This window comes from Nannobrachium achirus (genome assembly GCF_963921795.1).
Source record: "Nannobrachium achirus genome assembly, chromosome: 6".
NCBI lineage: Eukaryota > Metazoa > Chordata > Actinopteri > Myctophiformes > Myctophidae > Nannobrachium > Nannobrachium achirus.
This window is the reverse complement of record NC_137815.1, coordinates 74,022,697-74,039,458: the sequence shown is the minus strand read 5'-3', so window position 1 is coordinate 74,039,458 and position 16,762 is coordinate 74,022,697. Positions and strand designations below refer to the sequence as shown.

The window sequence follows — 16,762 nt, the reverse complement described above, 5'->3', positions numbered from 1 at the left end:
AAATGGTGACAGTTACACTTTTCAGCCACTAGATTGCACCATAGTATTAGAAATCCTCAGGAACAAAATGGCATGTAACTGTGGAATGAATTAACCTTTTTTACCGAATATAAAAGTGCTACATACAGTCAGAATAATGAAAATCACAACAATAAAAAGTAGCAGATTTTCACAATACTAAAAACGTCTATGAATAATATAAAGGATAAGAATGTGTACAAAATAAAAGCCTCTTGGGAGATTACATTATTGTGGATAAGGGAGGCGATATGTTGTGGAGATTATAGGAAAGGGGCTGTGTGTCATTTGTGCCAACGTTGAAGTTGGAGTGACCTGAAACTACAAACCAGCACACCCCAAAACCACAGGTTTGGATATCTGCTGGGAAATCATTAATTTATTAATTAGTAATAATCTCTATGCTCTTTGCCATTAATTGTGTAACCTATAGGGGGTCCAGAACCCCCAGGGGTCATCAAGGGAGTACCAGGGGGTCCTATCTGTTACTCAGAGTGTGGAATACCAAATACACTTCCAATATATTTCTTCTATTTTTCTTTTTCTATTATTTATTTTTTACTTATTTTTATTTTTTGGAAAAAGGGGGGTCCCCGGTGATTTAAGGGGTCCCCCGTGGGGGTGTCAGTGATGTCTTTGAGGGTCAACTGATGCAGGTTGTCACTCTGATTCAGTGATTTTAAAAATTATTACCAAATACACTTCTCTGCTTCTCTGAGTTAAGTTAACATTGATTTTACAATATAGACTAGAAACATGTCAAGGCTTTTTCTTTTTTTTTGCAAGGGGGTCCCCAGGGGTCCGCTGTGTCTGTGGGGGTCCACTGATGCAGGTTGCCCCTCTGATTCAGTGATTTTTTAAATTATTTAAAAAGGTTAATTCATTCCACAGTTACATGCCATTTTGTTCCTGAGGATTTCTAATACAATGGTGCAATCTAGTGGCTGAAAAGTGTAACTGTCACCATTTGCTGCCCTTGTCGGAATGGTGGGAATGTCACCATTCCGACACAATTTAACTAGTCGGAGTGGTGGGATGTTTTTCTGTCGGAATGGTGGGATGTTTCCAAAATGAAGAAGTATCACCATTCCGACAATTAGAAGTCAATGTCGGAATGGTGACATGTCGGAATGGCGAGAGGACCCCATTCATGGCGATACGATATGATTCAATGATTTTAAATCAATATAGTAACTATTTAGCAAAGACATTAAATCTGTGTGAAACGTGTCAATAGTGCATGTTTTTAAGGGAGAAATCTATTATTATGGATATAAATAAGTAAACACTGTGATTCTCTAGCAAATACATGGACATTATATTTCAACACATGGACGAACCCGCACCTTGACATGAACACAGAGATTACACACATTTATCGAGAGACCAAGAGTACCTATATGGAAGTAATTAAACCCCTCTTTTAAAATTTCCCTCTTATTAATTGCTAAATACAAGGCAAAATAATCCATAAAATCAATTATTTGCAATTATTTGCAAAACGACTCGATACCAATTATCTGCATTTTAAACGATGCCGATAATATACAAAGCCAAAACGGTACGATATAAGCTTTTGCATATCGATATAGTAGATCATTGCAAATTAAAATCGATTTTTAGATTCAGTTACTATATCGTTACACCCCTAATCACAAGCACATGGACACAGAGACACGATACACCAGTAAAGCCTCCAACAGAGTCGGGTCCGCGGTGGAAGGCTATCCACCGCGGTGTAGTCTTTTTGAGCGTTAACGTTGTAGTTTTATGACTCAAAAAGACTACACCGCACTACACCGCGGACCCGACTCTGTTCGAGGCTTTAGACCCCTAAGGGCGAAAAGCGACCTAAAGGGTGAGGTCGCACCATGTCTTGGCCATCTGGCCAAAGGGATTTGGTTCCCTTGGCATCAAAGGGATCTCCATATGGCAATAAAGGGATTTCATTTGTTTCCCCTGACATCACAGTGATTATATATTGGCATTCACAGATATGGGCTTAATATTGTTGACATCAGGGATCTCCATATATGGGCATAAAAGGGATTTGGTTCTCCAGGCATCACAGGGATCTCCATATATGGAAATAAAGGAATTTGGTTCCCATGACATCACAGTGATGTCAGAGTGTGAGAGTCAATCAACGAAAAAGACAAGTGTTACCCAGACAGTCCTTTTTATGCCCATATATGGAGATCCCTGATATCCACATCACTGTGACTCTGTCCCTTTTATGCCCATATATCGACATCCCTGATGTCCACATCACTGTGACATCACTGTGACATGTGACATGAACCACAGTGTCAGGCAGTCCGGACAGACAGACAAGCTGTGACGGTTCTGATAGTATCACAACCACATGGACATTAGACATATATGGACATATAGAGACAAGATACATCACAACTAGGACTAGGACTAGGACGACCTAGATAGATAGATAGATACATGGACTAGGTATGGTCCGATCAGGTTTTTTGGAACCGATCACCGAGCACCGATCACAAAAGTTTGATCACCCGATACCGATCAATCACCGATCCGATCAAGTTATTATTTATATTTTCTAAATGTTAATGTTTTAACTTTAATTAATTAATTCACTCATGAATTCATTTATATATTTGCCTTATAGTTATTTACCAGCATTACTATGTATTTATTATCATAGCAGTAACTAATTATTCCTTCAGCACTGTGGAAATCAATATCCCAAAATGGCCTCAAGTGGGCATACTGAACGGCTGGTTGATCGGATGCACCGATCGGATCGGATCGGTGAATTTACCTTTTGATCTAAACCACCGATTATCGCCGATCACGCTTTGATCGGCCCGATCCGATCCATTGCCGATTGATCGGTAACATCTCTAACATGGACATATATGGACATATAGAGACAAGATACATCACAACCACATGGACATATATGGACATATATATAGAGACAAGATACATCACAACCACATGGACATATATGGACATATAGAGACAAGATACATCACAACCACATGGACATATATGGACATATAGAGACAAGATACATCACAACCACACAGCATTGCCATGTCCGCTCAAGCCAGTGGTTCTCAAACCTTTTCGTGCAAAGGAGTTAGCAGTTGCTAACGTAACGCTGCTATTGATGTTTATAAACTATAAATTAAAAAAATAATATTTATTCATGTTGATAATAGCCTACTGAAGAAGGCTGTGAGTGTGTGTCCTATTGTTACATGTTTGTTGTTTCTTTCTAGCATTAACATTTGTGATACTGTGGTGTGAGATTAAGACTATCACCATCATTTACCCTAGTTTATAAACATCAATAGCAACGTTACGTTAGCAACTGCTGCTTTTCAGAAAGTTTACCTTCAGAGTTCAGACTGAAAAAGCGCACCGCTGCCCCACCTGGTGTGTGCATTGGGAGAGTGTTTTCTGCTGGTGATTCAGTCCGAGTGTATCAAAGGGTGCGTTCGTAAATGCGCCCCGTTTGTGGTTAGGTTTAGGGGTTATGGTTAGGTTTAGGCATAGTTTTACTGAGGTTAGGGTTAGGATTAGGGTTAGGTTTAGGCACTCACTACACTGAGAACACACCCGGTGCGCATTTCCGAACGCACCCTTTGATACACTCGGACTGAAACACCAGAGGAAAACACCATCCCATGCGCGGGTGCATCTCTCCACTCCGACATGTCTCCTTTCCGACATGTCTCCATTCCGACACTAACCCTATCTCTACCCCTACCCTAAACCTTAGGCCCATGGGGAGTGTCGCCACTCCGACAATAAGAAGTCCATTTCGGAGTGGCGACATGTCGGAATGGAGAGAGCCGTGCCCCGTGCGCATTTCCGAACGCACCCATGTTTCCCGGCGACCTTCATTCCGGCGACTTTACCGGTCACCCTTACGGGGCTTACCATTGTCCTGCATCATAATGTGTGCAGGCAGACTGGGTTGTGTGCGTGTGTCTCTCACCGTGCGCGCTCCAGTGATCTCCATGAAGTAGTCCTGCATGCACGCAGCGTCCTGGCGGCCGCTGATGTCGATGCACTCATAATGACCGGGCTTGAAGCGGTACTTGGACAGAACCTCCTTGGCCAGCACGCAGAACGAACACGTTGGCTTCATGAACATCACCACCTTGTCGTCCCGAAGCTTGGTCTCCACAAACTGCTGGGCCATTTTAATATGGATGATCAACTGGTTATGAGCTGGTGTATTATTATGATATAAACTCCAAAAACAAAAGGTTAATAGTCTTGGGTTTGTGATAACGGTTCAGAGAGGAGATTCAATGGCTTCCGTACAGCGTAGTGTTTGTTTGTTATTCAATGAAAAGGAGGAGTTCTTTGGACTGAAGACCCTCCCCCTTCTTAAAGCAATAGTGCAATTTGGAAGGTTGATCATAGACCAGGGGTCTTCAACAGGGGGTCCGGGACCCCTAGGGAGTTACTACAGGGGGTCCTTCAAATCTTTTTTTCCGCCTTTTTCATATTAACCACTTGAACCCTAGTGTCCATATTCTGAGAACTTTAGCCAAAAATAGCAGATCTACAAGCTCACAACGCCTCGCAGCAGCTTGTAGATCGGCTATTTTTTAACAAAGAGCTTTGGTGTAGAGGTGAAAAAGAGCAGACAAAGACAAAGTACAGAGTGAAAAGTCAAGTTTATTAATCAGTTCACTGGTTAAATAAATAAACACAATTTGACATGAATCCAAAATGTACTGATGATTGTGCTGTCAAACGATGAAACTATATAGAATCTATGAAAATGTTGTGGGGGTCCCTGCTTCATTTCTCTCTCAACCAAGGGGGTCCTTGACCTGAAAACGTTGAAGACCCCTGGACTAGACCCCAGTGGTTCTCAAACTGTGGGTCGGGCCCCTGGCCCCAGGGGGGTCCCCACATTATTTTGGGGGGTCCCCAGATGATTAACTTAAATGTGCAACACAGTTTTCTCTCTCAACAGTAAACATACCAACATAAGGTTTAAGTGTACATATCAGTCTAACCTATAGAGTGACCATACATGGGCAACAGGCGGCCCGGGGGCCACATGCGGCCCCCACCTTCACTTAATGCAGCCGGAATACTGATGATATAGTATTGATTTCAGCTGTTACAATTCCAAACATGACCTGCTTTAATTCCGTCAGTCTATATTAGTAGCTTAATGACTAGTATAGTAGTATTAAAATGTCTTTTTTTATGTCCAATGTATTTGTATTTAGGTTCATAAAGTTAACATGAGTATATAACTAAATTAAACTGAAATTAAATCAAAATATTACATTCCAGGATTCCAATTAAAAAATAACAAAAAATAATTCAGGATTCCAATTCAAAAGAAATAAAAATAGCCGATCTACTGTAGATCGGATATTTTTGCTTCTTTTGTATGAGATACTAGAATGACAAAGTAGGACGTAGCAATATGCAATGTGGCCCTCTGGAGTGAAGGTGGAAATATAGTGGCCCTCTGGAGTGAAGGTGGAAATATATTGGCCCTCTGGAGTGAAGGTGGAAATATAGTGGCCCTCTGGAGTGAAGGTGGAAATATAGTGGCCCTCTGGAGTGAAGGTGGAAATATAGTGGCCCTCTGGAGTGAAGGTGGAAATATAGTGGCCCTCTGGAGTGAAGGTGGAAATATAGTGGCCCTCGCCATCATCAAAGTTGCCCACCCCTGCTATAGACTATACATGTCAGTCTAACCAATGTGGCTGGTTCTACAGACAGGGATCTCCATATATGGGCATAAAAGGGATTTCGGTTCCCCTAACATATGGACCCTATATGGAGTCCACATCGGCCACATACAATCCCTTTTATGCCCATATATGGAGAACCCTGTCTTTAGAACCAGCCACACTGGTTAGACTGACATGTATAGTCTATAGGTTAGAAAGGTAACCTCGCCCTTTAGGTTGCTTTTCTCCCTTAGGGGTCTTACTAGTATAACCTCTTCAGACTCCACCTAAACCCATAGCACTACTATAACACCTAAACCCATAGCACTACTATAACACCTAAACCCATAGCACTACTATAACACCTAAACCCATAGCACTACTATAACACCTAAACCCATAGCACTACTATAACACCTAAACCCATAGCACTACTATAACACCTAAACCCATAGCACTACTATAACACCTAAACCCATAGCACTACTATAACACCTAAACCCATAGCACTACTATAACACCTAAACCCATAGCACTACTATAACACCTAAACCCATAGCACTACTATAACACCTAAACCCATAGCACTACTATAACACCTAAACCCATAGCACTACTATAACACCTAAACCCATAGCACTACTATAACACCTAAACCCATAGCACTACTATAACACCTAAACCCATAGCACTACTATAACACCTAAACCCATAGCACTACTATAACACCTAAACCCATAGCACTACTATAACACCTAAACCCATAGCACTACTATAACACCTAAACCCATAGCACTACTATAACACCAATTGACCATACATGAAGCTAGCATATTTTAGGTTTTTAGAAACGTTTTTTACTGATTAGGCGCGTGGTCTACTTATGTTATTATTTTTCTAGATTGATATTCATATGCATTGTTATATTGTTGTTGATGTACTAACATATTATCTTGCTTATTATAGTGATGTATTATCTGCTTATTGTAAGTCTCTTTGGATTAAAAGTGTCTGCTAAATGCCTAACCTGTAAACTGTAATTAAGCTTGCGGTAGTCATCGGTCCACATGTCTGTGATCATCGGTCCACATGTCTGTGATCCTCCCAACATGAATTTTAGACATCACCTCTTTGATTTCAGCAACAACCACTTCTCTTTTTTTCTGTTGTGGAATTAACAAGAGACAGTTGTGGGATAAGGTAACCTTCTTGCAGACAGTTGACCATAAGTTGCGTCGGTGTTAAAACTCTTTCCATGCCATTCCCATTCCCATACCTGCCAACACTCCTGTTTTTGGAAGAAGTCTCCTGTTATTTGACCACGTCTCCTGTTCTGGAATGACCCCCAAAACAGGAGATTTTTGTCTCCTTTTCGGGGGAATTTTTACCCTTTTGCATGGCGAGGGACCGAGGGTACCTTGAAACGGTTGTGGTGGGACTTGAAACTAGCTAGTGTGTGCGTGCGCGTGCGTGCGTGTGTGTGTGTGTGTGTGTGTGTGTGAGCTCTTCACTCCAATTGTAAACCGTGTTACGATCATCTAGCTTTGCATGGGATTATCAAACCGGACAGGGTTTTCTTCCCTGATTTCATGGCATGTATGGGCATGTTTCAGACATCCATGTATGGGCATGTTTCAGACATCCATGTATGGGCATGTTTCAGACATCCATGTATGGGCAGGTTTCAGACATCCATGTATGGGCATGTTTCAGACATCCATGTATGGGCATGTTTCAGACCATCCATGTATGGGCATGTTTCAGACCATCCATGTATGGGCATGTTTCAGACATCCATGTATGGGCATGTTTCAGACCATCCATGTATGGGCATGTTTCAGACCATCCATGTATGGGCATGTTTCAGACATCCATGTATGGGCATGTTTCAGACATCCATGTATGGGCATGTTTCAGACCATCCATGTATGGGCATGTTTCAGACATCCATGTATGGGCATCATGTTTCAGACATCCATGTATGGGCATGTTTCAGACCATCCATGTATGGGCATGTTTCAGACATCCATGTATGGGCATCATGTTTCAGACATCCATGTATGGGCATGTTTCAGACATCCATGTATGGGCATGTTTCAGACATCCATGTATGGGCATGTTTCAGACATCCATGTATGGGCATGTTTCAGACCATCCATCATAAAAAAGGTCAACTCTGCCATTGTGGGCCTTTGAAGGTTAAAACACCTGGCCTGCCCAGTGGTGGAGAAATGACTGTGTAGATATACTCTGTTACAAGTAACAGTCCAGAAAAGTAAAAGTGCATAAAAAAAGCTATATTATAAAAGATCGGTTTTCCGGATCGGTGACAGCTGATCATCGATCGCGTCATTAATTGAATTAATCGGCCGATTTAAATCGGCCACCGATCGATCGGAGCATCCCTAAGCATAAGACATCCAATGCACTTCATTTCTGGATTGAAATGGCACAATGTAGCCCCACAAAAAGACCACCCCAAAAATCGGCGCGCGTTTTGCACGAGCACAAGCATACATGCCCCCGCATTGCTCTCTGCATGGAGCCCTCCAGACCTGTAAGGGTCCATTTGGTTCCTATACTGAGGACCATCAAGGACCCCTGGGGGTCCCAGGCCCCCCCAAAACCACTGAGTTGATATCCTATAGGTACATGTTATAAAGTTTGGTTTTACCATATAATAAGTCAGTTAGTCTAGACTAGATTTCAGTGTATCAATAAAACTAAGGGACCCCCTTATGGCCTATGGGTGTTTAAAGGATTTTAAAGTTAGTGAGGGGACCACCGCACCCAGTTTCACTGCCACTGATTTAAATGCTACAGTACCTGTTGTTGCACACAGACAAACAATTGTAATGTAAAAGGCAGTTGCTGGCATTAAACAAATCATCACCGTGAGATACCTTAAAACTCACACTGAGATGTGTATGTTTATCCATTTTCTCTTCTCTATCATGGAAACAGGAGACATTAAAAGCTATTTGGAAGAACAGTGTCTTGTCCTTCACACTATGCAGGATAGCAGGGTATTAGTTAGTGTTGGAACAGTGTCTTGTCCTTCACACTATAGTGCAGGATAGCAGGGTATTAGTTAGTGTTGGAACAGTGTCTTGTCCTTCACACTATAGTGCAGGATAGCAGGGTATTAGTTAGTGTTGGAACAGTGTCTTGTCCTTCACACTATGCAGGATAGCAGGGTGTTAGTTAGTGTATACTGAGGTGAGGAACAGTGTCTTGTCCTTCACACTATGCAGGATAGCAGGGTGTTAGTTAGTGTATACTGAGGTGAACAGTGTCTTGTCCTTCACACTATGCAGGATAGCAGGGTGTTAGTTAGTGTATACTGAGGTGAATGAACAGTGTCTTGTCCTTCACACTATGCAGGATAGCAGGGTGTTAGTTAGTGTATACTGAGGTGAATGAACAGTGCCTTGTCCTTCACACTATGCAGGATAGCAGGGTGTTAGTTAGTGTATACTGAGGTGAACAGTGTCTTGTCCTTCACACTATGCAGGATAGCAGGGTGTTAGTTAGTGGATACTGAGGTGAACAGTGTCTTGTCCTTCACACTATGCAGGATAGCAGGGTGTTAGTTAGTGTATACTGAGGTGAACAGTGTCTTGTCCTTCACACTATGCAGGATAGCAGGGTGTTAGTTAGTGTATACTGAGGTGAATGAACAGTGCCTTGTCCTTCACACTATGCAGGATAGCAGGGTGTTAGTTAGTGTATACTGAGGTGAACAGTGTCTTGTCCTTCACACTATGCAGGATAGCAGGGTGTTAGTTAGTGTATACTGAGGTGAACAGTGTCTTGTCCTTCACACTATGCAGGATAGCAGGGTGTTAGTTAGTGGATACTGAGGTGAATGAACAGTGCCTTGTCCTTCACACTATGCAGGATAGCAGGGTGTTAGTTAGTGTATACTGAGGTGAACAGTGTCTTGTCCTTCACACTATGCAGGATAGCAGGGTGTTAGTTAGTGTATACTGAGGTGAGGAACAGTGCCTTGTCCTTCACACTATGCAGGATAGCAGGGTGTTAGTGGATACTGAGGTGAATGGGCAGATTTCCAAACAGATGTCTTTTACGGTGAAATAGGGGTAATTATATCCAATCAAACTGTCTAAATCTTTTGATCGATTAAGTTTAAAACTCCACCAGGGTATTATTAACTGTATTGTCAATGTACTGTACTGTACTGTACTGTACTGTAGATTATAGAAATAGATTTAGAAAGAGAATATCTTGGTTGATCATGGACCAGGGATGGGGTTGATTCAGGTTATTCAGAATGTCGTGAAACTGCCATTCATCGGTAGAACATCTAACTCAGGGATCTTCAACAGGGGGTCCGGGACCCGGAGTTACTACAGGGGGTCCTTCAAATCTTTTCTTTCTCCTTTTTTATATAAACCACTTGAACCCTAGCGTCCATATTCTGAGAACTAAAATACAAACTTGACCTTTCACTCTGTACTCAGTCTGCTCTTTTTCCCCTCTACACCAAACCTTGTTGCCAAAAATAGCAGATCTACAAGCTCACAACACCTCGCAGACTAAGAACAGAGTGAAAGGTCAAGTTTATCTATATATTTTATTTATATTTTGACAGTTCAAGTGGTTAAATATCTTAAAACACAAATTGACATGAATCCAAAATACACTGATGATTGTGCTGTCAAACAATGAAACTATATGGAATCTATGAACAGGTTGTGGGGGTCCCTGCTTCATCTCTCTCTCAACTAAGGGGTCCTTGGCCTGAAAACGTTGAAGACCCCTGATCTAACTGCAATGCAAAGTATTAACAAGAGCTTGCAACTAAATACCTACATGGGATCCATTGGAACACAGAGGTTATTTCTTTCCATTTCCTGGACAGTAATGGTTTTGGACATACGAGGTTTAATTCCGCCTGCCAGTTGACATAAATCCAGTTGATTCGGGTGCTTATAGAAATTCCATCTCCTGCTCAAAATAACGTAACACTGATTCTGTGTCTTAATGTGCTCACTGTGTTCAGATGTTTATGTTCTGCCTTTGGGCAAAAAGCTGTTCTCTTTAAAGTTTAGACGGATCACTTTGCTTGCTCAACAGGTTTCCCCTCTGATGATGGGTACATCTGTCTTTCTAAAAGAGGCACTTGGGAACCCGGGGGAAATCTAATCCACCAGCAAAAGGGTGCAGTAGCTGAAAATGATCAGCCACCCTGATTTCTCCACAAAGCCCTCAGGCCATCACGGTAACAGTTCATTGTGTGAGCAGTCACTTGGAGCAGGTATCACATACAACATGTGCTCTATACACTGTCAATGTGACTCCTCCATGGTTTCCAGGGCATGTTATTTCCCTTGGGTGGCATCAGGGAACTGAATGTATGGAACAGACTGACATCCCCATTCAGAACAACAAACACAGAACAAACACGGAAGAGTAAAGTCCTGATACATAAGGGACCTCCCAAGGACATTTACCCAGCACTTTGTTGTCCTTTTACTTTATTTAACCACAGGTAAATCCTGTTGTAAATTCAACTAACAAAATCAAAACAGAAGATAGGAGGTTGTCATCTCCATTTAACCCATTAACCCGGCAATTAGGACTCTTTAGGACCATTAGGAGCTGTGGGTGCGGGGCAGCCACTGAGCAGGGACCAGTCCCAGCCCAATGGTTCCAGTGAGCAGGGACCAGTCCCAGCCCAATGGTTCCCAAACCTTTTAGGTTGAGACCAGAAAGAGAGATTAGACCAGGGGTTCTCAAACGTTTTTAGGCCGTGACCCCCAAAATAAACATATATGAACTGGGGACCCCCACCCTGACAAGCACTTGGAATTGTAGGGATTACATTTAATGTGACTCAGTTCCACAGATAAATATTGTTGAAAATAGCAGATCTACATGCTCACAACGCCTCGCAATTTCGAGGCGTTGTGAGCATGTAGATCTGCTATTTTCACAATGTTCGCCTCTTGCTTACTTAAAATTTGACAGTTTGGCCAGCATGGTATTAAAACGGTCTTGAAAGTCCTTAAATTGTCACTTTATAAATGTGCAGATACCCTCTATACACTTATGTAGGTTTGTTTACCGTTGAGTGAGACTTTTCTTTACATTAAGCTAATCATCTGGGGACCCCACACAATAATTTGGGGGACCCCACTTGGGGTCCCGACTCCAAGTTTGAGAACCACTGGATTAGACCTTTGCCTGCTGGGACCCAAACTAGTGAAAATAGCAGATCCACAAGTTCACAACGCATCGCTTCACACCGCGTTGTGAGCTTGTAGATCGGATATTTTCACTATTTCTTAATATTTTTTATTTATTATGGAATTTCTTACATGTTTGTTTGTTTTAAAATGTATAAATTCTTCCAAAAAAGATTTTTTCTAAAATAAATCTGGCTCCTTCCCAAGTTTGTTGTATGCACATCAGGGTCACATTGGCCAAAATGAATTAAATTAACTCAACTCAATAAATAGCACCACTCACTTCACACTAGGTGTTATTTTTTTTAATGTAGGACAATAAAATGGGGATTTCTACTTGAGCCTCGGACCATAAAAACATTTCTGTGACCCACAGATGGGTCCTGACCCACTGTTTGGGAAACGGTATACAACAATGCCCTGTCAGGAGTACGGATTGTTCCTGAGAATCCTAGACATTCACTAGCCTGGCGGGGACCGACGTATGACGTCATACTGTAGTATGACGTCATACTGTAGTATGACGTCATACTGTAGTATGACGTCATACTACAGTATGACGTCATACTGTAGTATGACGTCATACTGTAGTATGACGTCATACTACAGTATGACGTCATACTACAGTATGACGTCATACTACAGTTATTTCCCATTTGGGCAAAAAGCTGACGTATGACGTCATACTGTAGTATGACGTCATACTACAGTATTATACTACAGTATGACGTCATACTGTAGTATGACGTCATACTGTAGTATGACGTCATACTGTAGTATGACGTCATACTGTAGTATGACGTCATACTGCAGTATGACGTCGGGCCCCGCCAGGCTAGACATTCACGTCTTCTGCTTGGTGTGGGAAGAAAGTGACGCAGCAAGAGGAAGCCCACATGAAGATTCCACACAGAATGACCCCAGTGGGCCTCTTAACAAGGTTAGTAGTATTATGAATTTGCTGGATTATTATATATATATATATATATATATATATATTAGTCTTAGGATTAGTTTTTTTTGGTTTGTTTGTTAGTTGTCAGATATGAGATTCATATGAGATTCAGGGCCCTATTATGATCCAGGTCTTATGCCTTAACTTCTTTGCCTTTTTTTACTATTTTGTTTTTGTTTTTTAAATATTTCAAAAGGCTGATCTGCAAGTTCACAACGTGCAGATGTAGATCAGCATTTGAAGTATTTCAAAATGTTTTTCAAAATAGTGAAAAAAAGGTAAAGAAGTTAAGGCATAAGACCTGGATCATAATAGGGCCCTATGTGTCTTCAGAGAGAGACAATTCTGAGAGACTTTTGAAAACGTGTGAAAATATTAGGCTTAGTCTAGACTCTACGTATGATATACTGACAAAAAACAGAGCTGGCTGAAACTAAAATTAAAACAAGCAAAAGGTTTGTTTTAGTTTGTTTTGTGACACATGATACTCATTTTTATTTTAGTTAACTAACATGCTTTAATTCTAGATGTAGTTATTTTGATAGTTTAAGTAAGGCAAGCGCTAACCACTGAATCATTTTAAAACCCCTCAATATTAAGATGCATTGCTTAGCATCCACACAGCAACAACACCGGTTCCCCCCAGCAAAGTATACTTTAGGTGGCTGTGAAAAAAGGAACATGGTACTTATGACCCGTTTATACATTGTCATTCTAGTAAAGTGGCAAAGAAGCCATACAAATCAAAGCAGCATATTCAACAACAGGGGTCAGAGATGACCCCCACTACAAATATTAAACTTTTACATAGCTTTTAGATGGCTTCACCTGGTTTGACAGCAGCACTATTTTCAATACATGTTTGATAATGTTATTTTCTTTTGGATATTTATCCACTTAAACCCTCAAAACACAAAATGACCCATGGCTGTCTGCTCTTTTTTCCCCCTTTACAACAAATAATGAAAATATCCCATCAAGCTCACAGTGCATAGCAGCACAACATTAACAAATGAGAAACAAGCCCACGGTTTCCATGTGGAACCAGGTTGACTTTTTATTAGAATGATTTGTACATCAGGCAGACAGGCTCAGAATTCATTCACAATTCAATGGTCTCATGGGACATGTTACCATTGCATCTTTACACGCTTTGCCCCCTTCTGTATTAAGACTCGTTTTTCAATGTCTCAAAACCCCTTCCCCCCCCCCCCCCCTCCCCACCATACGTTCACTTGAAGCCCTGTCATGTTATCGAGGACCCCGAAAAAAAATAAAACAATAATTGTAAATCTTCCCTGACCAGGCAGTCTCTCTCCTGCCTGCACTGCTTAAGTCAGCACCAGAAGGGCCCTCAAGGCTGTGAGGGAGAAAGATGTTTCCCCAAGCCAAGAACCATTGAGCTTCATGCTTCCCTAGCGAGGGGACTAGTAAGGAGGGGTTTGCACCCTTGTTGGCTAGTAAGGAGAGGGGCTTTGCACCCTTGTTGACTAGTAAGGAGAGCTTTGCACCCTTGTTGACTAGTAAGGAGGGGGGGCTTTGCACCCTTGTTGACTAGTAAGGAGAGGGGGCTTTGCACCCTTGTTGACTAGTAAGGAGAGGGGCTTTGCACCCTTGTTGACTAGTAAGGAGAGGGGCTTTGCACCCTTGTTGACTAGTAAGGAGGGGGGCTTTGCACCCTTGTTGACTAGTAAGGAGAGGAGCTTTACACCCTTGTTGCTACATAAAATGGCCAGAGCTCAACAGTCAGGAGGCTTGGAGCAGTGGTTCTCAAACTGTCAAATTAATATATATATATTCATTCACCAAATATTCGAATATTCGAATATCAAAGTCACTATTCGTTGCGGGCTTGTAGATCGTCCATTTTCAAATAGCTGAAGCTGGTCGAACTTATTTTGATGCAATATTGACTAATTTAGCTGGGGACCCCCCTTGAACTGCCTCAAGGAGGACCCCCGGGGGTCCGTAAGACCCTACTCTGAGAACCACTGTCTTAAGGGAGCTGGGAGGTAATGTGCAAAACGATGGGAGAGCTTACTGGGATGTCTGCCACATGTCAGTCAAATCAGTCAAATTCAGTCACCCTGCATATCGATGACTTAACGTTCAGTCACCCTGCATATCGATGACTTAACGTTCAGTCACCCTGCATATCGATGACTTAACGTTCAGTCACCCTGCATATCGATGACTTAACGTTCAGTCACCCTGCATATCGATGACTTAACGCCTGTCGCTTGTGGAAAAGAGCTGATGTACAAACTAACACTTCACAGTGCGACACATTTTGAGTCGGAGAACAATCAACTCTTTTCTGCCAACATCGACGGGAGTCGAAATAGAGCTTGAGGCGAGTGTAACGTGTGGAATGGAGCCGTGCATTGTTGTGGACAGTTTTCTCTTTTAAAATGGCATTTGATACTCATGTAATGCCTCCCAGACACCGGGGTAATGCCTCCCAGACACCGGGGCCGATATCTTTTCCAATCCTCAAATCATAACAAGGCAATCTCACCGATGGGTGATCTATGACGACATGGAACACAGTCTGCCGTCAGACCCATGTGGTTTGGACAGTCTGCCGTCAGACCCATGTGGTTTGGTTAGGGTTAGGTCTGCTGTCAGACCCAGTCTGCTGTCAGACCCATGTGGTTTGGACAGTCTGCTGTCAGACCCATGTGGTTTTGACAGTCTGCTGTCAGACCCATGTGGTTTGGACAGTCTGCCGTCAGACCCATGTGGTTTGGTTAGGGTTAGGTCTGCTGTCAGACCCAGTCTGCTGTCAGACCCATGTGGTTTGGACAGTCTGCTGTCAGACCCATGTGGTTTTGACAGTCTGCTGTCAGACCCATGTGGTTTGGACAGTCCCAACAAACAGCCAGTCCACTGCAGAGACTGGACGTTTGACAGAACAGCCACAACCACAGGAGAAAACAGCTGGCTGAATTCACATCCATCAACATTTCTCTTAAGGAGTCGCATTGGTTTGTTTTTCCAAACGCAAGCCACTTATTCATTTATTCTGTTCGAAACAGGACATTTGTGCAGAGAAAAGTGCTGGCTTCCACAGATTGTTACACTCAGTGAGTGCGTTGCCTTCAATTATACAACTTTCTAGAGGAGAGAGAAAATAGCGCCTTCTCGCCTGCTCCTTTAAAAGTCACAAGAACACTCATTCCCCGGGGAACATGCCTTCTAGTATTGACGTCTGGTGTCTCAAAAAATAAAATAAAGACTAGATCACAAGTGTTACTCCCCTGTTGCAATACCAGAAAAGCATTTTAATTTTTTCATTTTGGCAATAATTCTAACAAAGGTTTTGTAAACATAATCTTTCCCTTGTTGAAATAAACACTCAAAACATGTCATCATCTCATAACCATTCACCCGTCCGTCACATTTAACTAAATGGGCATTACTGTTGGGGGAGCAAAAAAAAAAAGAAAAAAGTTGATAATTCCTCCAGCCTGCCACTCTGACAGAACTTGAATCTGAGAATAAAGTACTCTTTATCATTCTGATAAATTAGTCCTCTGATGAATACATTATTTTGTCCTTTTTCTTTTTACAGTTCCTGTAAAAAAGAAGAAAGAAATCCGCCTGTTTTGCCATTGAATAAAGCTGAAGAGTCTTTTCCATCATCCAAAGACAATAAGTTGACTCTGAAAATGACTAATCCCCAGTTTAAGGACACATGGTACAACTGGTCACCAGTTTAAGGACACATGGTACAACTGGTCACCAGTTTAAGGACACATGGTACAACTGGTCACCAGTTTAAGGACACATGGTACAACTGGTCACCAGTTTAAGGACACATGGTACAACTGGTCACCAGTTTAAGGACACATGGTACAACTGGTCACCTTCACATCTCC

At 42.0% G+C, this 16,762-nt stretch overlaps 1 protein-coding gene across 1 annotated transcript in view; it reads right to left on the bottom strand.

Moving 5' to 3' along the window:
* The window catches only part of glrx (glutaredoxin (thioltransferase)), a 30,414-nt gene extending 26,099 nt beyond the window's left edge, over positions 1-4,315 (bottom strand). The window contains exon 1 of the mRNA XM_080728461.1: positions 4,001-4,315. Coding sequence (XP_080584587.1) covers positions 4,001-4,207 — 207 coding nt within the window. The 5' untranslated portion in view covers positions 4,208-4,315. The remainder of the gene's footprint in view (positions 1-4,000) is intronic.
* Positions 4,316-16,762: the final 12,447 nt, after the last annotated feature.